Source organism: Chaetodon auriga, chromosome 5 (assembly GCF_051107435.1).
Source record: "Chaetodon auriga isolate fChaAug3 chromosome 5, fChaAug3.hap1, whole genome shotgun sequence".
Taxonomy (NCBI): Eukaryota; Metazoa; Chordata; class Actinopteri; order Chaetodontiformes; family Chaetodontidae; genus Chaetodon; species Chaetodon auriga.
This window is the reverse complement of record NC_135078.1, coordinates 13581807-13605482: the sequence shown is the minus strand read 5'-3', so window position 1 is coordinate 13605482 and position 23676 is coordinate 13581807. Positions and strand designations below refer to the sequence as shown.

The window sequence follows — 23676 nt, the reverse complement described above, 5'->3', positions numbered from 1 at the left end:
CATTTGGCGTAACACTATCTTCATCAGTTTCAGGAATGTTGTCTTGTAAGTTGAGTCAAGCTTCCTTAGAAGGGTACAAAGAAAAAATCCACATAGTTGTCAGTGTTTGATTTTTTTTTTTTCCCTGTAGTTACAGATGTGTGTAGGTTTAGATGTAATCCAAACAACAGTGCAGTGCAGGGAGGAACATTGTAAACCCCTCCTGAAGCTGATGATGAAGTATGTACCAACTAGACCTTGTTATGTAACTCCAGGACCAGAGACCATGGATTAAAGGGGCACGTGGAGGGGTTTTCACCAGATGTCTTACCTTCACTTTTTACTGTAGAGCTTAAACAAAAGGGGACAATTTGCGTTGCAGATAGTTGAATAGTCAAATGTCTAATTTAAAAAAAAGCAATAAATATAACAATGACTACTTAGAAAATTAAATCTGTAACTTGTACAAGTGGTGAAAAGTATCAAAGTATGGCCAAGTTTGAGTATGAAGTACAGTCTGAGTCATTTATTTATTGTTACTACTGGTACTCCAAAATCCAGTATGAAATACTGCACTTTTATGGAGTTCTACTTCCACCCAACAAAAGAAAAACAAAAGTTTCTTTCAAAATCAAATGTATATTATTCTGAGATAATTATTGTTTTCTAATTAAAGTTAGGAGATTTTATGATGAGGCTTTCTTAGTCATATTGAAAGAACAGTAAGTCAAAAATGCCACACATTTTCCACTTAAAAAGTCAAAGTTTTAACTGAATTAATATAGACTAAGAAGAATCTCTCACAAGAATTTTGCCTTCAATGTTGGAAGAATTATTCACTCCCTCATTTTCCCTTTTGAGGAGCGTAATCAAGCCAAAAACACGCGTTTATGGACTGCTGTTAAAATTCAAAAGCAATAATTAAAAGAAACCACGTACAATCAGACACTTTATTTTGAAATCCGGATGTTGCGTACGCTGCCCATCAGCTGCAGCTTGACGAAAGTCAAAGCTGACCGGTGACCGTCGGGTTCGATGATGATGGTAATAACTCCCAGCTGTAGCCGGGTAGCACTGAGCCGCTTGTTTAATAAACGACAAGAAAAGGCGAAATGACACCGGAAACGTCCGCGTGGACCGTCTCCTCTTCTCTGCTGTCTCTATGCGATTACCTTAAGCCCCTGAGAGAGCAGCGCGCTGGAAATTGACGGCGCAGATGCGACTTCGCCGCAATATTAAAGGAGACGCGAGTTTGTAGCAGAAACGCAGACATGCTGAGGACGCCGGGAGGAGGACGGTAGTGGGGAAAAGGTGAGCTTGAAATTAAAACAACTTCTTGTTTAGTTTAGTTTTTTTGTTGTTTCTTTTAAACTCGGTGAGTTTCTGTATTAGTTTGCAAAAAGCGTTGCGCTTTTCAAAGTCTCGTGCTGTCCAAATGTCTCACCTCTGCTCTGCTTTGTATTTCTGTCAGATCGGACTGGTGAGGGTAATAATTTCTCTTTTATTTTGCAGAAAAGAGACAAAAGTAGGAGAAACTTCCACATAAATAGGAGATGTTACCGGACTGGTGTGTTTTGGTGCATGCTCACTGTGTAAATCTAACCTCATTAAGTGCTAGAAATCTCCTTTAAAGACCCCTTTTTTTTATCTTTAAATTGAAAACAAAATGAACCTCTAATCTATTTGACACACTTCCTTCCAGCTGCTAGCTCTGTATGTATGTGCACTTTGCATGCTCATTTTCCTGCCGGGCCTCCCCTGTTACAGACAGCTGTTCAGCCCAGGCGGTTAAGCAGCCTGCAGAGAAGCTGCTGGAGATGCAGTCCAGGAGAGCTCCTGATGGGGGCTACGGCTGGGTGGTGGTCATGTCAGCCTTTTTCACCATGGGCCTCACCGCTGCCGTCCTCAAGAACTTCGGCATCTTCTTCCTGGATATCCAGAACCACTTTGGTGTCCCCACCAGCGCCACCTCATGGGTCACCTCCACTACGATTGCCGTGTTTCACCTTGGAGGTAAATGTCTGGGTTTCAGCTTGAAGTTCTTAGTTGTTTTTAACTCTAGATGTCTCATAATGCTTTGATTGGTGCTTTAATGTTCTTCTCAGCTCCAATGGCCAGTGTGCTGACCTTACAGTTTTCTCAGAGAGTGGTCATCATAGTCGGGGGCCTGCTGGCTGCATCGGGGATGTTGCTGACGTTTCTGGACCTCAGTCTGCCTTGGCTCTACCTCACGTTGGGCGTCGTGCAAGGTACACACTGTCCGCTCTTTTCACTCACTTTGTTTGGTCGGTTTTATTCTGAGGACTGCCAAATTAAATCACCTCATGAGGCACTTTGGTCGTGGTGTTTCAACCCTCGGCTGCAGCGCTTCAGTTTGCAAGCAAACGCTGCCTCATTTAATGGGGTCGCCAGCCAAAAATGTTGGGAACCGATGCTCTTCTGATATGATGAAAGCTGATATGTTATTGCTTTTTGGGGTGAGAAGGGAGCACACTTTCAGGAAGCATTGTCAAAAAAGGATAAAAGACACGTGACTATTTGGAGGGAGAAAAATATTGTCATGTGCAGGAACCAGATTGAGTCATTTGGGTCTTTTCCTGCTGATCGTCAGGACATTGAAGTAACGGCAGTGATGCAGAGGGAGAACAGATCTCACTGTCGGGTTTCAGAGGCAACTGTATGTTTTACCAGTTTGATGACATCACCTTGACCATTTTTGACAGTTTATTGACAAAACAATTAAGCAGAAATCATATTTTTCTTGCTTTCTTGCCCAGATGCCCCAAAAAATATCTGTAGTTGGGTTGAAGGTGATGACATTTTTTGGTTGATACAAAATGACCTTGATCTTGCCAAAAAAGACTCCATGGTTAAAGGTTCCTATCGTTCATTTCCAGGAATGGGCATTTCCTTCTCGTGGATCCCTGCCACCAGCATGGTGAGCCACTACTTTGTGCGGTGGCGTCCCATCGCCTACGCCATCGCCAGCTCAGGAGAGTGCGTTTTCGCCGTCATGTTCAGCCCACTCTTCCAGTGGCTGATGGAGTTGTACAGCTGGCAGGGCGCCTTGCTCATCATCGGAGGCCTTCAGCTCAACCTGTGTGTCTGCGGCGCCCTCATGAGACCCCTGGAGACGGTCCAGAGCCCGCTGCAGGAAACCAAAGGCGATCTAGAAGGCGACACCGCTCTGCTCCCACCAAAGAGGAAGGTTATCTTCCAGTGCTCCCTGATGAGAAAACCTGAACTTTGCCTCTACATCCTGTACGGCATCTTTGCGGCAGCAGGGTTTTTCATCCCGCCCCTCTTTCTGGTGCCCTTCGCCAGCAGTTTGGGGATGGATCAGTACTGGCCAGCCTCGATCCTCTCTGTCCTGGCATTAGCAGACCTGGCGGGGAGGCTGGTCTGTGGGTGGATCGCTAACATGAGGCTGCTGAGGAACCTGCAGCTGCTCACCATGGTGGTCACTCTGCTCGGGGTGGTGCTCCTGCTGTTGCCCATCAGCCACAACTACTGGGTCATCGTGGTCTTCACTTCGCTCTACGGCTTCCTGTTCGGCTGCCTGGTCGCCATTCACATCACCTCCATCGTGGACATCGTGACCCTGGAGGGGTTCGACAGCGCACTGGGCCTCTTCATGCTGTTCAGGAGCATCGGTGGCTTCATCGCCCCACCCGTTGCAGGTGAGCAGTCTGTGTTTATGTCGTCAGGTACAGAAACAAGAACAACAGAAATGCAAATTCAAAGCTAAACGTCAGCATGTTGGTGTCATTGTGATCACGCTGACATGTTACTGTTAGCCTTTATCTCAATTTGCTCAAAGTCAGCACTTATCAAGGTGACTGTTCTTATTCTTAAGACAAAGGAATAACCTCTATTAGGACGGTCAGTTCTGTTGTGAATATGAGGTCAATAATTTCCTTAGAATAGATTTAATACATTCAAGAATGATATAGTGTGTTCGTACAGGTAACGCCGCCATGGCACACACTCCTCGCTGCAGGTCTGCATGCTCCTGAAGGAACGGATGCTTCTGTTCATTTATTCATCAGCGCTGGCACACTGCGATCTGTCTCCTGTTCCTCTGTGTTTCTGGCGCAGGCTGGCTGGTGGACGAGACCAATGACTACAGCGCCGCCTTCTACCTCTCAGGCCTCTGCCTCATTTTGTCAGCGGTGTTTGTCGTCCTGGTCGACTGGCTCGTTCAGAGGAGAAAAGCCGCGGAGGATGAAGCCCATCAGGCGATCGACCACGAGGACTGGGAGGCAGGAAAAGTCAAGTGAGACTGTTACATAAGGTTTTTTAGTGCCAGAAGGACTGCGTGTTGCCTTGTTCAGTGTTTGATCACATGTCAGCTGCTGGGTGATCGGGCCCACCAGAAACCAGGGGCCCATCCACTGCTTAAGTGAGGAGGTATCATAATGTCCGATGTATTTTAGGAGTATTTTGAAGTTGGAGGACTCCTGTATGTCATCAAGACTGTAAAGCACATGTGGGAAAGTCCACAGTGGGGAGCCGTGCTGTTTAAGGCAACTTTTCAGCCGTAAATAACTCTGGTGTCGGTGGTAACTGCAGTGTTGGCTGGCGCGTCGGCCTCGCTCTTACAGAGCGGATTTTGTCGTCACAGTCACGTTTTAGCTTTTAGGATTTTTAATTGAATGGTGCTCTTGTTCAATCAAATCAGTTCTTCCTATGCAATAGAGGCTGAAGATGAAGTCTCGAAAGGAAACAAGGTTTAGTGCCTCAATTATTTTTAAGAGGCCACTTGAAACTCAGATAACTTTGGTTGTTTCTGGGTGACGTGCTGTCAAACCCGTTGTCCTGTGCACAATTGCACCTTTTGCCTCCTTGAAAATGTGACTTAAATCGTTTCACAGAGGAGCTCATTTGAACAGATTCTTTCTGGTTTCAGGTTACTTGTGTACCTTTTCCATGTTTTAACCGACTTGGTGTTTTTATGTTTTTAAAGTCTTGTCTCTATCTTGAATCTTTCTCACATCACCAGTTAAAAATGCATCTCTTTAAGGAATAAATCCCGGCACTGATGGTTTTAAATGCACAACTTTCATGTCCTCTGTATCAGTGGTTCTCAGCTGGTCTGGCTTTGGGACCCATCCATCACCCCTTAATGACAAGTGGCGGCACACCGCTGCATAAAAAATCCCCTTCAAAATAAAAGCACATGATTTTTATTTTTTATTTTTTTACTTTTTTTTTTTGCCCAGGCAAAGGTCCGCGACCCACCAGTTGAGAATCACTGCTCCATATTATTTGCCTTTTTGCCTTTTCACTAACCTGAACCTAATGGCAGATCCAGAACAGCCTGCTCAGGCTCTCAGGAGCTGCCCACCATAACATGAAACTGATACCAGGATGAGGATATTTGTAGTGTCTTTTAGGAATGTGGTATGTGTTCTACAAATTGCTCCAGAGTTTAAGTACAGTTACGCAACCGAATTATCAAATTAGTTTCAGTTTCCCACAAGGAGCTTATTCATGATGGCTAACCACTACTTAAATGAATTTTAAACTGTTTTATTAGTGGTTTAAGTCTCTTTGCTAAGAATACACAGCCTCTCAAATGTGAAAATTTGTTAAATAGAACAAAAGGAGGCATTTAAATATATCAGCTTGGGCTTTTGGAAGTTGTGTTGGGCTTTTTTTTTTTTTTTTTTGAGGAATTTTATAGACCAAATGTTTGTGAAAATGAGTAATCAATCATTCATTGCAGCCCTTCTTAGTACCAGTACTAAGCTGCAACTAGCAGTCAATTCATCAATAAATCTGTTCAACTGTTTGGTCAACGATATTTCAGAAAATATTGCCCATCACAATTTACAAAGCTCAAGTTTGTCATAAAACTGCTTATTTTGTTTGAAAGTACAAAACTGTACTGCAAATCCTCCCAATCGAGAAGTGGGGGCAGGGGAGGTTGTTGGGCATTTTTGGGGAAATATACATTATTTATATCCATTTACAATGTGTGAATAAATTGGTCCAAAAGGTGCAGTTAAATTTGTGAATTTAAAAAAAAAAAACCTGATGAGGAAACACTTGTTGTGTCACCACTGGGTGGCAGTGTCGCCCAAAATGAGAATTTAAGCCCGTCTTCACACAAAACATAAACACAGACAAAAATGTTTAATACAGATATCTTTTTCTACAGACAAAACAGTTTAGATTGCAAAATAATTAATCTGAAATTAAGACTATCCTCATCCACTATCAACACATGTCCTAACACACATTAAGACATTTTCATACAACAGATGCATATTAACAAAAAGCCTACAATAAAGTACCTATGTTTTGTGTCAGGTATTTGGAAAAAAAAAAAAAAATAGGGAAAGTCAAGGCAGCTATTTTACACAACAGAAACTGAGGCACCAAGGGCATTTTTATAGATGCTGGGAGTCTAGAAATGAACCGTACTCAACTTCCGGTACAGTATTTCAGAGGTGTGTTACGGAGCGGCCTCGGTGTCGGAGGGTGCACTTATTTCGCGACCTGGAAAAGCAAAAGTTGCACCTTTGGTCCACTGGAAGAGTTCGAGCAGGGGAAACCCCATGACCCCATTCAAAAGGGTGCAATGAGAAGAAGTCCAGTCCCAATGTCCAACTCACAGACTTTCACCTTTTTCTAATAAGCCAGCTGTGGCTCAGTTCCATTGTGAAATCTTCGAGGGCTTTCTTGCAGGCTTTTGGAGCTCCTTCTTAATACGATTTCTGCACTGCTCCAGACTCTGCTTGAGGGAACTGACCACTATTTGTAGGGCGTTAATGTTGACAAGGAAAGTCTGAAATCATAAAGTAACTGGCAGAGCTGGAAGAAAATGGCAGTGGAAGGACTTCATAGTTTTTCGTCCCACAAAGAGCCTGACAGTACTGATTTAGTTTTACCGAATTTGATCCATCATACTATAATATAGAGTCGATTATTCTGTGAGAAAAAGGTCATTCAGTTTTATTAAACCATGTCTGAAGTAGAAGCCTCACATTTTAGTGACAGCAGAAATGCTTCTGCCCCGTTCATGTCGTGTTTACCCTCCTGATCTCACATTTTCACTGAGCAAACGGGTGTAAAGTCTGCGAGCTTTTCGTGCTCAGGCCGGACGTTGGGACTGGACCACAGGGAGCATCTATGAGGAGGCTCTCTTCTCCTCATATGGAGACTCGTAGGACTCCATTGGTGGGCAGGTGCACACAAGGTGCTGGTCGCCATAGATGTCATCAATCCTGGAGATGCTCGGCCAGAATTTGGTCTCGGGCTTTATGAAGGGCTGGAGAGTAAGAGACAGGATAAATGTGACAAATGAGTAATTTAATGGACCTTGTGACACTCAAAACTGGTCATAAAAATTCAAAAAATTGTCTTTTTTAGCTATATTTCAAAATCAAAGCTTAGTTTTAAAATGGGCTGCAACTAATGAATCATACTGATTAATTTGCCAACTGTTTAGTCCATGAAATGTTTGAAAACTGTCTCTTTTTCTGTTTGATCAACAGTCCGGAAATCAAAGATATTCAAGTTACAATTATATGTAACAGAGTAAAGCAACAAACAAGCAACATTTGTTCAAACTTTTTTGTCATTTCTGCAGGTTTTGAAGGAATAGTAAGTGTTCCATTTTCTATTTTGCAGTTCTTACTTCCTGCCACTAGAGGGCACCACAGACAGTGAATTTCTTATAAGTGCCACAGAGAGTGTGTGATGAAGTCAGAGAGATGGGCACTCTCACCAAGGGGAAAGCGGCGTGCTCCCTGGAGTAGGGTCTGTCCCAGTTGGAGGATGAGATGCAGGCCAGAGAGTGAGGAGCCATCTGCAGACAAACACACACGAGGACCTCAGAGGTCAGGCCGGATGTCACGGCTTCATACATCAGCTGCTGTCATGCATCTTTTCATCTCATTATGAAAGACAGCTGAAGCCAGTGGCGTACCTTGAGCGGGTTGATGCGAGAGTCCATCCTTCCCTCCTCGATGTCTGCGATCTCCTGCCGGATACCAATCAGGGCGTCGCAGAAGCGGTCGACCTCAGCCTTATCCTCCGACTCTGTGGGCTCGATCATTAGGGTCCCAGTCACCGGCCAGGACATGGTAGGTGCATGGAAACCTGTACACCAGCACAGGAAAACCCCGGAAATCAATCTACTGTTATTGGTTTTAAGAGCTTAAGGATAAAAAACAGTATATACAATATTTAGTCCGAGATACCACCAAATACTGTCGTATAATATAACTTTTTGATTCAGCCTACCATAATCTTGCAGCCTCTTCGCGACGTCGACAGCCTCAATGTTAGCCGACTTCTTGAACGGCCTCACATCCAGAATGAACTCGTGGGCCACAAAACCTTTTTGCACCAACACGAGAACATCGAGGAGAACATTTTACATTTTGACACAATCTGACTGTCGCTCAGAAGCATAAATTGATTGCAGACATGCTGGAAAGTGTAGAGGACATCAGCATACACGGACAGGTGAGTGCTTTCACAGCCGTACCTTTCCTGCCTCTGTAGAGGACCTTGTAGTGACCTTCCAGCCTCTTGGCCATGTAATTGGCGTTGAGGATGGCCACCTCTGTCGCGTGCAGCAGTCCTTTGGATCCCATCATCTAAACACAGAACACAGCATGGATGCTAACAGTCATTTTTGCCATTTCATCTGTTTTTTTTCATGTCGCTGTACATGTTCCTGTTCTGTTTTAAATGGAAACACTTCAAAATCCTGGTTTTCATGACGGCACGAGGACAGCGTGGTCCGTCCTTGAACAAAATGTTCCTTCAAAGTTGTTACATTAACTTTCTCAGTCAGACAGGTGCAAAAAATATCTAAAAAAGTATTAAAGTGAAGGAATGAAAGACTGTTTCAATCTTGAAAACTAGTGGTGACAGTAAGAGAAGGCCGGCTGCTTCACTTGTCCAACGCATGTCCACAATGTGGACACTTTTGTCGCTCAGCAACACTTCGTCCTGATGAAAAGTAGATGAAACGTCTCTAGCAGTGACTCTTTTCCCATTATTTCTTGCTTTCAAATATTTTTCCACCCTCCTCATCCTCCTCTCAGTGCTGTTTCCTCAGACTTTTACTAAATTCTCTCATTTGTCTTCTGTCTTTTATGCTCTGGTCTGATGGTCTTACCTTGATGTAAGCCCAGGAGATTGGCAGGATGGCGCTGGAGCCCCAGGGGGCGGCGCTGATGGTGCCCAGCGAGCTGCCGCTGTTGACCGACTGCATGGGGACCACCGGGTGGCTCGGCAGGAAGGGGGCCAGGTGGGCCTTCCTGTTGAAAAGCAGGTGAGTGTCATGAGAACATAGAGCTAGTGTCAAAGTCGAAATGTGATTGATTGATTGATTGATTGTGTTCTCCTGTTTATACAGAACAAACATGCAGGCGTGCATACATTCTTAAATGACTTCAAGTTCCCACAAGACAAATCAACTAAATATTGTTCCACCTCATCCAGTGAGTTGGAAAATTCATAATCAATACGCTGACTCACACTCCAATCGGCCCCATGCCAGGTCCTCCTCCACCGTGAGGAATGCAGAAGGTCTTGTGCAGGTTGAGATGAGACACATCAGAGCCGTAATCTCCAGGACGACACAGGCCAACCTGGAAAAGAGGAAACTCAGCAGTCTGCTGGCCACAGTGGGTGGAAAATTCACCCGTCTTGGTTTGACTTTTAAGAGAGATTACTGAATGGTTTTAAGTGTCCATGGGCCTCTAACGATCACGCACGACTACAGTTTTTGCATGCATAAATCTGACCATCGTTTTCATTAAGCATATTGAAAATCACGTGAATATCTAAAGTAATGTCTGATTTCTCCTATATTTGATCTGCCCCATTATTTAAGACTACAAGAGGAGGAGGTTTACATCTAAAAGTCAGAGGGGGCAGGGTCCATCAGCCTGTCAGGGATTGGTGGAGGTTGTGTGCTGGTGTAAAACCCATCATCTGCCTATTACAGAGGCCAAAGGTTATCTATTTTACAGCATGATAACACACATCTATAAACCTTTATCCCATTAGGCTTCAGTTTGCACAAGCAGAATTTTACTTTTCATGACCAGCATTCAAACCTCTGCGTCTTCATCACAGGACAGACACATCGCGCTGCTTCGTTACGCTGCCGTCTCTTCTCTCACCTGGGCGTTCATGTTGGCACCATCCAGGTACACCTGGCCACCGTTCTCGTGAATTAGATCACACACGTCCCTGATATGCTCCTCAAACACGCCAAAGGTGGAAGGGTAGGTGATCATCATGGCTGCAAGACTCGCCTTGTGTTTATCCACCTGGAAGAGAAAGGCAGGATTCTTTTAAATAATGGTCAAACTCTAAGGAGCAGCAGCTGCATTATCATGACTTTTATCCACCAGTATGGGTCAAAGAGTCCCGCTCTCACCAGGCTCCTGAGGTGCGCCAGGTCGATGTTGCCGTCCTTGTCCACCTCCACCACCTGCACTTTCATGCCAGCCATCTGAGCACTCGCTGGGTTGGTGCCGTGGGCCGACTTGGGGATCAGACAGACCTGAAGTGAAACATGAGCAGACATGAGCTAAAACGATGATACTGAGTAAGAGTATGAGCATGAAATGCTCCTTTAATTCAGTGTGTGTGTAAGAACAACTCTTTGACTAATGTCCTCCTCGCTGTATTCCAGTATGCATTCAGACTGCAGGATATCCTCTCATTATCCATTAACAGCACGACACAACATCCTCATATTAAGACAGGATGTTGATATATTAGAGTCAAAGGATTTGTGGGTGAGTGCAGACCAACAGGCTTTCAACCACAAGCTGAATATTATTCCTCTCCTTCAGTGACTGAGCAAAATCTAACAATGCTGCTCTGTACAGAAAGGAGAGCTAAAGAAAGTCACAGATGGACATTTTAAAGACAAAATATATTAAGTTCAGTATCACAAACAGTAGACAAAGGGTGGCTTTGCCTCTCTCCTGTTATAAAATACTAATTAAAAATACTACTCTTGTTATAGAATAAATGACAAAAATATAATAATTTACACAAGAAAAGCAGCACTTTAAGGGGTTTAGTCTGAGTGGGGAAATGCTCGAACTCCTCTAGGTTGAATTTTGATCCAACCAACATCCACCAGTGGCACTAATGTGTAACCTGACATTAATTGATTTTATTCCTTATTAGGGTGACACTTCTGACATTTTGCAACTTAGTCACATAAGGAAACTGGCGCACTTAGACCTGTGGGTTGGGTAACATTGACGAATGAATGACTGGGAAAACACAGCCCAGCCTGTCACAGCAGTGACTTGCAGTTCTCAAAGTCTTAAAACCTCCAAATATGGAATCTTGAAAGCAGGTAGCCTGTAGAGGGATCGTTTTCAGCCCCTTTGTTTGCACAAACGGTTGTTAGTTTGGACCTTGACTGTTTCAAGGGATCAGGCTGCTATCTAAGATGGACTAATGAGGGAGCCATTAAAAAACAGGCAAAAATACTTCGGTCAGCCACTCTTTAATCTGAGGGGATGCTTTATCTCGCCCTGTCCTCGAGCTAATGCTAATCAGCATGTCAGGATACTGAAGGGGTTTCCAAGCGGAGTGCCTGAAACACTTCAAACACGTCAAAGTGAACTGTAGTAGCTTGTGAACAATAAACCTGACAGTCAGGAATTCAGACTGATAGGGCTCATGTACTTCTACTGTTTATCAACCTGTCAGCAGGCGTTCAGTCAGCATAATCAATGAAACTACTGGTAATGAATCATTACTAGAATAGCTTAGAATAGCAATGAGTCGCTTTATTGCCTCTAAAAGTACTTTAATTTTGGGGTTTGTGCACCAGCTGAGGCTTCATATATTTTCCTTTCTCTTGAGCTTCAAGATCATTTCAATGCTTCCTTTCTTTAGGTAAGTTGCAATGAAAACGATGGGAAAAATGATAATTTGACATTTTGGTAAATACGCCTACTCGCTTTGTTATCAGGAGACGCTCGTCTTAGCTTAGCATAAAGACAGGTGACTCTGCCCTGCCCAAAAACATCCACCTGCCAGCTCACACATTAAGCTCTAAAAACCAAAGCAAAAAAACGATGGTTATGATTTGCACGCTTGTTTATTTGCGTGACCATTTCTTGGACGGGTGCAGAGACTTTCTGGAGTTTTGCTGTCACTGTGATATTAACAGGCAAACCAGCAGCGACTCCAGGAAATAGTGTCACACATAACCTGTTATTTTTACACTTCAGTTTGGCACGATTTCCTAGTCTTTATACTAAACTAAGCTATGCTAAGCTAAGCGGCCGCTGGCTGTAACTTTATATTTGATGTACACACATAAACATGGTATCATTGTTGTCATCAACCCTCATGAACAAAGCAAATATGCGTATTTTCCAAAGTGTTTAACTATTCTTTGAGGTGCATTTATCTCTCTAAACAGCTGTGGGACACTGACTGATTTTCTCATTCCTTTGTGTTGTTTGCTGGCACTGTGGATAATCTGGAGGCTGACTGGCTTGGTGTTATTAAATGTCATTAATTTGACATAACAGTAATTCATAGTGATTTCTGGTATGACTGGAGTCCAACTGAGCTTCTTCTCTCAACAGCAGCAGCTCACTTACACTTCGTGCATTCTCTCCCTTTGAGTTCAAGTAGGCTTTTATGGCAGCCAGGCCAGCGTATTCTCCCTGAGCGCCACTGGAAGACAAGACAAACACACATGGTCATGTACTATACACCTCCACACACCCTAACCTCAGCACAGTTCAAAGAGCAGTCTGCACACATTACCAAAAGGGGAGATGCTGAGATGCAGCATGATAACTCTGCAGGCCAATGTAGCACAGTACACTATTCATAAACCCTCTGCAGCTGATAAGCTTTTTTTTTTTTTTTTTTTTTTGTTAGCTGAAACCTGAATTATGAAGCATGTAGTTTTAACATTTGACCACTGGTTATTGGCTCAACTACAAACAAGCACTCATGCAACAGACTGTAAAATCATTATTTTATTTAGGCTGAGGAAATGGTGACAAGTCTGTAAATCATGGAGCACTATAATCAAATATACTGCAGGTTATAAGGCCAGAACTGTTGATGATCTACATACTTGACCTATTTGAGAAAGGTTTTTAGTCTCATATGACTTCAGTTCAAAATTATTTGCAGAAGGAGAGCGTTTATCCTATTAACCCCATGTTTGTGGTAGGAAATGCCTTAAATTTGTTAAATAATGACTTTTGGCAGCTTCAGGGCTTATTGAGAAGTGCCTGGAAACCAAAAATTTAAATTAAGCTTTACTAAGACCAAAAAAGAACAACGCTTCATGATGCATGGCGGCATTCAGGTGCAGGTCTGGACACCAGGGTGTGCAAATTTGGGCTGCATCAAAGGTGCGTCTTACCTGTTCGGCTGGAAGGAGATGTTGTCATAGCCAGTCACCTCACAGAGGTCTCTCTCCAGCTGTCTGAAGAGCTTCTGGTAGCCATCTGCCTGATCCAGAGGCACGAAGGGATGGATGTTGGCAAACTCCCTCCAGGTGATTGGCTAAAGAAGGAGAGGCAACACAAGATGCAACTTCCTAAAACCGCTTGATCTCGACTGTGGAAAAAGTTGCTTGCTTGTCATGGAGATGGTTTATATACTCAGGTCAGATGTTTCAAATAAAGCATCTCTATTACAAGCGAGTTACTCACCATGAGCTCTGAAGAACTGTTAAGCTTCATGGTGCAGGAGCCCTGAAGAAGAAGAAAGCAACACTTTACCGCCACGAAACTCTCACATCCATGTGGCATGAGATGAATTTCACTTGTGATTGATCTTCAGGTAGCACTGACCAGTGGTATCATGCTGTGCACCAGGGAGATGTCCTTGTTCTCCAGACGCTTCATGTATCGCACAATGTTGGTCTCAGAGTGGTAACTGGAGACAAACCAGAGAGACAGATGAAGGCTTACCGGAGGACATATTAACCCTGTTCCAATATTTGCTGTCGCTACATTAATGCAAAATTAACACCAGAAACCTGCTCACTAAGTGCATTATTTGAAGTTTGACCTGTCAAATATGTCAAGACATTAGACTATTTTGATAATCGATTAAGTGCTTCAGTCATTTTTCAAGCAAAAATGTCAAACATTTGCTGGTTCCAGCTTCTTAAATGTAAGAATTTGTTGTTCTTTCTTTGTCATTTATGATAGTTAAATGAAGAGTCTTGGGGTTTTGGGCTGTTGATTGGACAAAAGAAACAACCTGAGAACATCACTTTGAGCAATTTTTCATCATTTTTAATAATTGGAAAATAATTGGGCTGATTAAGTGACAATTAAAGTTGCAGCTCTATTTCTACTGAAGGAATAATTGTTACAGTGCTTAAAAACACTAAATCCTTTGTCTCTCAGGAACAGCACATGCCCTGTTTTAAATGACAGAAGACGCCAGATCTTGGAGGATTGCCAGTGGGCATTAAGGCTAACAGCGGCTACATGTTTATTAAGGGCCGCAGGGGTTAATTACATGACATTTATTTGAATAATAAAATATTTTCAGGCTGTTACATGTTATGATTTCAACATGCAGCCACAACTGGAACACCCTGAGGTTTTAAAGGCTCTGAAGCAAATCAACCTTGTTATGCCAGCAACAAAACAAATTTAACACCAGTAGCAAGTACAGCACATCTTCATATCAGATCATTAGTACTGAAAGGTCTGAACACCAAATTTTCGTCCGTTATGTAATATGATGATTTGAAGTCAGTGGTCGCTACCAGAAAATCAATATATATTCCGATATTTGTAGCCCAGCATGTGCTGCAGTGTGTGCCATAGTGTTTCAGTTTATCTGATTTGACTTAGCACCAACCTGTTGAAGACCTGGTGCGTGAGGTACTTGCTCGTCCTCTTGAAAGGACCTCCCATGATGCCCTTCACCCGCTCACCCATCTTCTCAGCGATCAGCTCCTGAAAATTTAGCAGTTCGAATGAACACAGGTGGCGTTTTACTTTAAAGATACTTCAATGAATAACAATCACTACGCAAGCCTGAGGCAAAGACACGGGAGACGCTGACTAAATTTTTATGGATAAAATATAAACGCCGGGGACGTACAGCTGAGGATTCACAGCCAAAGACCCAGAGCAGGTCATCCAAGTCTCGCTCCGTCACCGTCTCATCCAGGGAGACACCCAGCTGTTGAGAGAGGAGGGATGAAAACAATTAAAAACTATATGTTTTTAACTGATCAAGCCTGCCTTCATTTGTACGTTTATCTGCCATTATAGATCATGTCAGACTGGTTTCTGCTGAGACCTCTTATAACCCAAGAGGGGCCTATACTTAATGTTAAGACGGCAGAATAGGTCCTGAGTACTGAAAGTAGTTTAAACATGATTTTAGAAACACGTCATCCTCTGTAAAAATTCAAGGCGTTTGATGCAGGTCTCAACAGCCACACCACATGAAAGCATCTCCTTGCGTGTTAGTTTGAAAATGACCACAGACGCCAAAGCATTGTGGATGAATGTCACAGATGGCTGGTTTTACCTGCCATGCAACAACAACGGCTTCTCGTGATGAAGAGTTTCAGATACTGTGATGCTTTTATTTGTTTAACAGTTGCAAAACCAGTATAATACTTCGTAGGAACATGACTCATTCTTACCACTCCCTCAGTGTAGACTCTCAGATTTATCTGCCTCTGGACGGCCCTCTCAAAGATGTCTTTGGCTGCCACGCTACAGTTGATCTTGAGAGTGTCGAAGAACATCTCACTGTGCAGCCGGTGTCCTGCTCTCTTCAGACCTGAAGCAAGGCGACACACAGTTACAACACATTCTTCAGATGGTTAAATTACTGAATAAATGTGTGGTTATCTGTTCATACAGGGTGGAACCGGAGAGGAAAATGTGAAGAATAGATTTATTCAGGTATAATCAGTGATTAGAGGCGTCTTCTTACTTGCTCACTCTCTAAATTTAAACATGCGGTCATGAACGCATTCTAACAAAAGTTAAGATGATAAAAATGAAGCATCTCACCACAAATTAATGGCACTGTTAAAATCCACAGTTTACAACAAGGAGATACTTTATTTATTAATGAATCAATTTCTATCTTCTATTCCTTCACAGGTAATTTTGGCTTGATGTGATGTTGACAAAATTTGTGTTGCAAAGAAATTTCACAAATTGGCAGACATGAAAATGATCCTGGTGCTGCATCAATAAAAGCTTGATTTCTCATCAAAAGCTTACCTTCAGCAAGGATCAGAGCAGCGTTGTGCGTCCTCTCAGCGATGTGTTTGAGTCCCTGAGGACCGTGATACAGTGCGTACATAGCAGCCATGTTGGCTAGCAGAGCCTGAGAGTCAGAGGTTCAATGTTAGTTCCAAAGTCTTTCACTTGTTACCTCACTTTATTTATTATATATACTATATTATTATATGTGGAAATGAAAAAAACTTGCTGTGAGTCTGGTCATACCTGCGCAGTGCAGATGTTGCTGGTTGCTTTGTCTCTGCGAATGTGCTGCTCTCTGGTCTGCAAAGCAAGTCGATACACCTCCTTACCAGCTGCGTCCCTGAAATGTAAATATATCTTTGTTAAACAGTTCCCAAAGACCGTTTTTGAGTTTCCTCCATTGGTTTTAATATGAAGTCCTTTCATTTTCTAAAGCGTATACTGAACTTCCCTCTTAGGAAATAAAATCTGTTCAAATTATTGAGTGTTAGGTTTTGTCTCACCTGGTGACTCCCACCATTCTGCCAGGCATCATCCGGACCAGGTTGTCTTTAACAGCAAAGAAGGCAGCATGAGGACCACCGTAACAGAGAGGAACCCCAAACCTCTGGGAGCTGCCCAGTGCGATATCAACACCAAACTCCCCAGGGGGACGCAGTATACAGAGGGCCAACAGATCTGTGGCACAGCAAGCCAGCGCCTGGGCAGGGAAAGAACAAGTGTCAATGGACATAAAAGAATTAGTCGGGCTAATGTAGCAGTTGGTTTGCAGCCCATATACGTCAGCAATGAGCACTTCCTGTACAACGATGGTCCAACCCCCACCAAATCTTGACAATGGCTTATACACAAAGCCAATTCTTCTATGTAAATATAGTACAGTGTCATCAACATAACACTTTAAGTGGTGCTGCCGTGAAAGGGGGCATGCAATCGCTTCCTTGAGACACCTTGAGAATTAATTCTAGATATGGATACTCCTCTACCCATAGACCTTTCTTTTGATAGAAAGAAATCACTAACCAGCCAGTGTAGTAAGCAAAATGCTGTTTCCAGTCTATTATCGTCACATTATGTCAATTCTGGGCATTCAATGATAAAATTGGTCAAATCTCAAATGGTTACTTCTGCTTGTCATAAGCTTGCTCAGTAACCTGAAAGCATGCTTGATGTTTTCACTTGCTTCTTGTGGTTAAAGCTCTCTTACCCCTCCCTTGTGTGCCCGGTCCACAAGACCTGTGAAGTCTTCCACCTTGCCATCAGTGTCTGGATACTGGAAGAGCACACCGCTCACATCCTTCCCACTGAAGTCCATCTCATGAGGCAGCTTCAGCACGGTTTTCACCCCGATGTAGCTGCAAGATAACAGTAAAAGCTTATTGAGTAATCTGCTTTACAAAGAGACACATTGTTGAATTCTGTATGAGAAACATGGGAATATAATGATATATGGGTAGTATAAACACTGAGCACCTCAAAAAGAAAAGCTGTCTGTGGCAGTTTTCATACCATAAAAAGAATGTTTCACTGTACAGTAGCTCAGCGGTAATGCAATAAAAGATGTTTTGTTTTTCCTCTTCACCCACTTCATTTCTAGATATGCATAACTCACTGGAGACCTTGTATTCTGATTGGGTGTAATACATACTTGGCTCTGGTCTGCACCACAGCGATGGTCTGGGGATGGCAGCGTGGGTCAATGTAGAAGGTTCTTCTTTTGTTCTGCCTGTGGGGAGTGAACACAAACAACTGGTCAGAGTGACAAGTGACCAGCTGGCTAAAAAGTTCCCAGTGGCTCGGGAGTAACCCAAGGTTCAGGGTCTTGCCCAAGGACACTTCACCATGTGGACAGGAGGAGGTGGGGATCAATCAACAGACGACCCACTCTACCTCCTGTGAGTTAGGGTTACAGCCACAACTGGTCCATACAAAATACTTCTTGTGGCTGAGATGTGACTTATTCCCAAAATGCCACAGTAATTATCTTTACTTCATATGCTTAGATTCCAATCCAACACAATGTGAGTCACAAAGACTCTCCCCATCACTGCTGTGATCTACAGCGGACCTTCTTGTGAATACCTGTGGCAGAGCTGCATGGCCTCAGCAGCAGCTGTTCCTTCATCGAGCAGGGAGGCGTTGGCTACAGGCATGCCTGTGATGTCACAGATCATAGTCTGATAGTTGAGGAGTGACTCCAGGCGACCCTGAGAGACCTCCGGCTGGTAGGGCGTGTACTGAGTCACCCTGAGAACAAGGCACACACAATGAATTGACAGAGCAAGTTTGGACACAAGGACAATAGCACAAAGTTGGTGGTATTCAAGGAAGCGAGACGGGACTGTGGAATGCATTGTATGACTCCCCCGACTCTGGGATTTTGGAAAAAAACGTAGGCAAGGATGGTTGATTTGGATCAGGATGAAAGAAAATCTTGTTCAACAGAAAGCCTCATCAGCTCTCACATGAGTGAAGTCTGACTAACATCAAGTCACAAGAGTTCCTATTCAGGGCACGTTACTGTGCAGCATCATGACATTACAAACATCATTAGTTATCTGTGATGGTCAGACAGGAAACAAGCTTAGGCACTTTTTTTTACTGTTTGAGGACGAATCATCTGAGGGCACTCACCAGCCTGAATTCTCCAGGAGATTACGCTGGATGGGTGGTGGTACTGAGCAGCTGTAGTAGCCCATGCCGATGTAGGACCTCCATACTTTGTTCTTCGATGCAATCTTCTGTAGAGAGTCCAGAATCTCATTCTCACCTGCAAAATATTAAATTTATGGTTATGATTTGGTCTTTGGAGACTGCACTTTACCCGGAATAACATTGCATGGTAGAGCTGTAGGACGTACCAATTTATTGTGAAAAACAGAGATTTTTCTACACGTTAATATCTAATGCTCATCAGATAGTAATATTAGTACATAGCAATATTGAATTCAGATTTTAAATAAAGGTTGAATGAATGAATGAGTAAAAGTCTGGATTCTGCTCCACACAGAGCAATAAAATAAACAATAGCATCTTGTTAAACAAGATATGCCAAAGATTTGACGAAGAGCGTGGTGTCTCTCATGTGAGGAATTAGCTGTACAACTAATGAGATAAAAACGATCCGTGTGGCATGTGATCAGTTCGAGCTGCCACACACTCCTACCCATAAAATGATTACGCTCTTTTTCTTTTTCAAAGTAAAATTGAGCATTTGCTGCAAATAAAATATCGCAAGGAAAAACAACACACCTTACAACTGAACTAAGGATGAGAAGACAATGTACATATAAGACATTTCTGTCCATCTCACAAACAGTCATCAGGAGAGGAACTACACCCGTGGTTTCTTTCCCGATGGCCAGTTATTTAGCCTCATTCCCCGGTGCTGTAAGGAAGCTCTGCCAATGCATAACCAGCCTCTGAGATTCCTCTGGCCCTCCTAGCTGCCTAGCAACTCCAAGGAATGGACAATACCGCCCGTCTCAGCCGAGAGCCCTAACTACTCCTGTTTTCGGAAAAGAAAGACACCTTTAAGTCCTTGGTGGTGAGACAGATTGCAGCCAGTATACAAGTGGATATTTACAACTTATTCCAAAGGCTAAATATTCAACTTTGGAAAAGGGTTTCGAGGGGCTGAATCAGACAGTACGGCACAGAAAATACAAAATAGTGATTAAGGGTTATCAGCGGGTTCAGGGTGAGTCGTTAGCGTGTATTTTTGTGTGTGTATGAGTCTGTTTCAGTGGGGAGGACTGCTTTCCCATGGTCCCGGACTTCTACAGGGCAGCAAAAAAGCCTGATTCAGAACCATCCAGGAGGTCTATTGTTGAAGAGAGAATCCCTCGCTGGCTTTGCAAACTGAAGCCCTCCAAAGCTGAACAAGCAGAAAACCAGCACGGCCTCCAGTTTATTCCTTCAGCATGGCTTGTTGCATTATGGAACCTGACAGAGTCAGAGGAGGGGTCGGCAAGAGGGCGGATCAGAGTGACTAGGTAGCACGGAAAAGCCACAGCACCTTGTGCATTAAGGCTAATCTTTTACACCAGTGGATCTCTGGTGTACAAGCTGACTGTCTAGGTGACAAATCAGTGACTGGAGTTTATGGTTGCAGAGTCATCCAATAGAGTCGGGTCAGCATTTATTTATCATGCACAATCACACACACACAAGGCGTCTCAGCGCACCTGAAGTCAGACAGAATATCTAAGAAAGTTTATGGTAGGGTGGGGTTGTAATCAATACTGCAGTTCATCGACTTTCACTCTTATCGCATTGTGACAAGATTATATTTAGAGCTGAAACGTCCATGAGTCAACCAGTAGAAAATGTATTTTGATAATTGGTTAATCGTTGAAGTTATTTTTTCTGGCTAAAAAGACCAAACATTCCCATCTTCAGCTGCTCTGTTGGGACATGCTGCTTGTTGTTTTATGCAACAGTAATTTGAACAGTTTTGCATACTGGGCTCTTAGTCAAACAAAACAAGCTATTTGTAATCACCTCTGGGCTTTAGGAGATCATGACAGGCATGTCTCAAAGTTTTTGATGTTTATAGTCCCAAACAGTTAATAAATTGACTGAGAAACTACTTTTTCGATTATGACAGTTAATTGCATCACTGATTATTGCATTGTTTCACAAATTTCTGCTGATTTCAAACTGTGATTTTAAAAAAAAAACGAATAAACTTAGTTATTGAAGACTTTGTTTTGCCTGATGTCACTGGCAGCAGAACAGATTCCATCGCAGCGAACATCAGCTTGACTGTGATATCTGAGACATCACGACATGCGCTGACACCACAGAAGATGCTCTTCTCATTGCAGAGATGCTGATTTCGACCCTGCTGATTTCTTTTCATTTCTGCATACTCAAAATAGTGACAGCATGATAACTGCCCCAGCTCAACAAACGAACACAAGCCTCACCCCCAGCAGAAATCTATCTGCATTTGGAAACACGTGTTATTTATGCGGCCAGTCAACATTTAATCAGCTTTAACCAGAGCCTGCTTTACAGAGGGGTTATATCTGCTACTGTGGCTCATTCACTTAAATCACTGCCTGATCTCTTTCATTGTTTGCTGGAAATCCCCTCTGACAAATCCCACTCTTTCCTCCATCTATGCTTTAAATAACAAACTGGTCTAACGGTGGATCTGGCGCTGAAATGTGCGCACTGAACAAAAGGAGAAAAAAAAAATGGCCAAGGCAAATCATACCCAAGTCACCTTATTAGGAACCCCCTCGGCTGTGATGTAATGTGAACGCTGTAACCAGATTGAACTGGACTTGGGACCGGAGCTCAAGGCTAAACTTTACACTCCAGTTGCCATCCTATGAGCATCGGCTTCCCAACAGGAGATTGGTGCCGCTCGCCGAGTTTCGCAAAAACAACTCCAAATATGTTCAAAGGAAGACTTAACAGGGGAGAGCGCTCCACGGCACACAATAGAGGTGCAACCTACATTTCAGCCACTCACTTGGCTCCATTCAACGCCCGCTTCATGTGGGGAAACCTCACCATGCAAAATAGCAGGAGAGACTGGGAGAAATAGTGTTTTCACATGCGTTTTGGTGACAATGACATGTACCATTTTAAATCGGGCACTATTGCATCGAGGTTGATCACGCACCCCTTCAGCACCGGGATGTGAATGTCTCATCATGAGGTGGTTAAATCAATAAGACATATATTTTAAATGAAGGTAAACTTACAGACTGGATCATCCATTTTCATACTCCGCTGCATGCGGATGGAGCCTGGAACTGTGTTTTCGATCAACTGGTCGATCGACTGCGAAATAAAAGAGATATCAATAGGAGCGCGCAAACCACGGCCAGGAATAGCAAAATGTCAAGATGCTGTTCAGGGCAAGTGTTTCCATGCTGAAGTTGAGGTTTAATAAAGAGGAGAGTTTATTTGGGGGATGAGCAGAAGGCTAAATCTCACCTCGAGTCCCAGAGCATCCAGCATTTCTCTTTTCTCCCTCTCACCTGGACCGATGTGCCTCTCTGCAAAATCATCGTGTCTGGGTAATATTCTCTCTATCTGTCTGGAGGAGACGGCTGCAGGCGTCCTCAGACCCCGGGCTGCCGGAGGTCGGGATGCGCCGCTGTTTCGGATCCTGCACTGAAGTTTCCAAACCACGCGGCTCTTGTCACTCAGATGCCTGCACGGTGCGCTGGGCTTCACCGACTTGGCCAAGAAGATCCCCCAGGACCTGGCGCAGCTCTGCATCTCTAAATCACTTTGCAAGACAAGTCTGCAAAAACTGGTGACGCCTTGTCCTTCCCCTCGCTCGGCAGAGCTTTCCCCCCACTGAGACTGATGCGATCCCTGCAAGAGACTCTGCCAACTCCTTCAAACTGCAGAGTTTATACAACTGCACAGTTGCACAAGAGCAGGCCAATCAGAGCGGAGATGCTGCGTGACGCTGCGAGGAGCCCCGGTCAAACAGCTGCTAAACTTTCTCACGTGCCCACCGACAAAGAGGAGGAAACGGCAGCAGGAGGATCAATCCAGAGATATGACAGGAGGCTCGAAGTCCACCCTGAGCGCTGAGCCCTCACACACTCTCTTACGGTGTGCTCAGGGAGAGGTGGTAAAGCGGGGCAGGACATCATGACACCCAGACCTTCCAGGCATTGACCCAATGGTCATTAGCGTGACATGGGTGGCTGCTCAGTCCTAGTTACAAACAGAAATGTACGGCATTAAAAGACACTTTCAAGCCGTCCTAATAATCATAAAGACAAACAAGCCTACGCAGAGTTATCTCTGGTGAGTCATTTATCGCTTCCTAGCATCCTGTATGAATCACCGTTTATTGCTTCAGAAGTCTTGATTAAAGGATTGGAAAGCTCTCCAGAAAGTCCTCAAGCAGCTTTCAGTGTGGATCAACCCCCTGTGGGCCTGCACACATCAAACTCTGAAAGTCTGTGAGAAGAGGTTGGATCTATGATTGCACTTTTGAGGGTTCTTTAGTCACAAAGCCACAGAGGCCTTGTTCACATTCAGCAGTTCAAATGTGTCATGGGTGATGCAACTGGAAGCAGGAAGCTCTGAATGCAGGTTTAACGGCCCAGCCTGCATTCAGGACAAACGCCTTGTGATCCTATCAGCCACAAACACACTCAGAGCTCAGGGAGACATGTCCAAACATCGAGAAGCAATGTTTTTCTTACATTTGTCAAAATCTGTTAAACTTCCTTTCATTTAATTAATCCCTCACAAGTGCTTCCCTTTATTTGCTGTAGTCTCAGAGAGGAGTCATAACAAGAGGGAAAGAAAATGCATCAATAAGTGCACTGGAGGACTAACAAGTTTATTTTATTCAATCAAACTGATCTCATGCTGTAAAATCTGCTCCATGCCTGAGGTAATTTGGGCCACAGTGGATTAAATTAGATGAAACAAACTACTTTTTGAGGGGCAATTGCTTTACCACAGCAGTGCAGAT

The 23676-nt window shown here is 43.6% G+C and overlaps 2 protein-coding genes across 2 annotated transcripts; one reads left to right on the top strand and one right to left on the bottom strand.

The window, feature by feature from the left end:
• The first annotated feature begins 1181 nt into the window (after window positions 1-1181).
• LOC143321154 (monocarboxylate transporter 13) lies at window positions 1182-7757 on the top strand. The gene is made up of 6 exons (XM_076731314.1): window positions 1182-1290; window positions 1747-1992; window positions 2085-2228; window positions 2877-3659; window positions 4078-4255; window positions 7618-7757. Exons 2-6 carry the CDS (start codon window positions 1797-1799, stop codon window positions 7685-7687), a joined length of 1371 nt encoding a protein of 456 aa, XP_076587429.1. The 5' UTR covers window positions 1182-1290; window positions 1747-1796; the 3' UTR covers window positions 7688-7757.
• On the bottom strand, window positions 5652-22570 carry gldc (glycine dehydrogenase (decarboxylating)). The gene is made up of 25 exons (XM_076731313.1): window positions 22167-22570; window positions 21932-22010; window positions 18846-18981; window positions 18294-18458; window positions 17860-17937; window positions 17419-17566; window positions 16715-16911; window positions 16455-16551; window positions 16227-16332; window positions 15635-15774; window positions 15082-15162; window positions 14836-14933; window positions 13809-13893; window positions 13668-13709; window positions 13376-13518; window positions 12594-12669; window positions 10391-10516; window positions 10131-10280; window positions 9481-9593; window positions 9119-9260; window positions 8480-8591; window positions 8233-8328; window positions 7916-8088; window positions 7715-7795; window positions 5652-7255 (listed from the first exon to the last, which is right to left on the bottom strand). The coding sequence occupies exons 1-25, from the start codon at window positions 22452-22454 to the stop codon at window positions 7115-7117; spliced, it is 3093 nt and encodes a 1030-aa protein (XP_076587428.1). The 5' UTR covers window positions 22455-22570; the 3' UTR covers window positions 5652-7114.
• Between the last annotated feature and the right edge of the window lie 1106 nt (window positions 22571-23676).

Coding starts and splice junctions, on each gene's coding strand:
- LOC143321154 (XM_076731314.1), top strand. CDS start 1,797: ATGCAGTCCAGGAGAGCTCCTGATGGGGGCTACGGCTGGGTGGTGGTC. Junction 1,993..2,084: donor TGCCGTGTTTCACCTTGGAG/GTAAATGTCTGG, acceptor TGTTCTTCTCAG/CTCCAATGGCCAGTGTGCTG. Junction 3,660..4,077: donor CATCGCCCCACCCGTTGCAG/GTGAGCAGTCTG, acceptor TTTCTGGCGCAG/GCTGGCTGGTGGACGAGACC.
- gldc (XM_076731313.1), bottom strand. CDS start 22,454: ATGCAGAGCTGCGCCAGGTCCTGGGGGATCTTCTTGGCCAAGTCGGTG. Junction 18,459..18,845: donor CTCCTGGAGAATTCAGGCTG/GTGAGTGCCCTC, acceptor CCTTGTTCTCAG/GGTGACTCAGTACACGCCCT. Junction 10,281..10,390: donor TGGCGCACCTCAGGAGCCTG/GTGAGAGCGGGA, acceptor TTTCTCTTCCAG/GTGGATAAACACAAGGCGAG.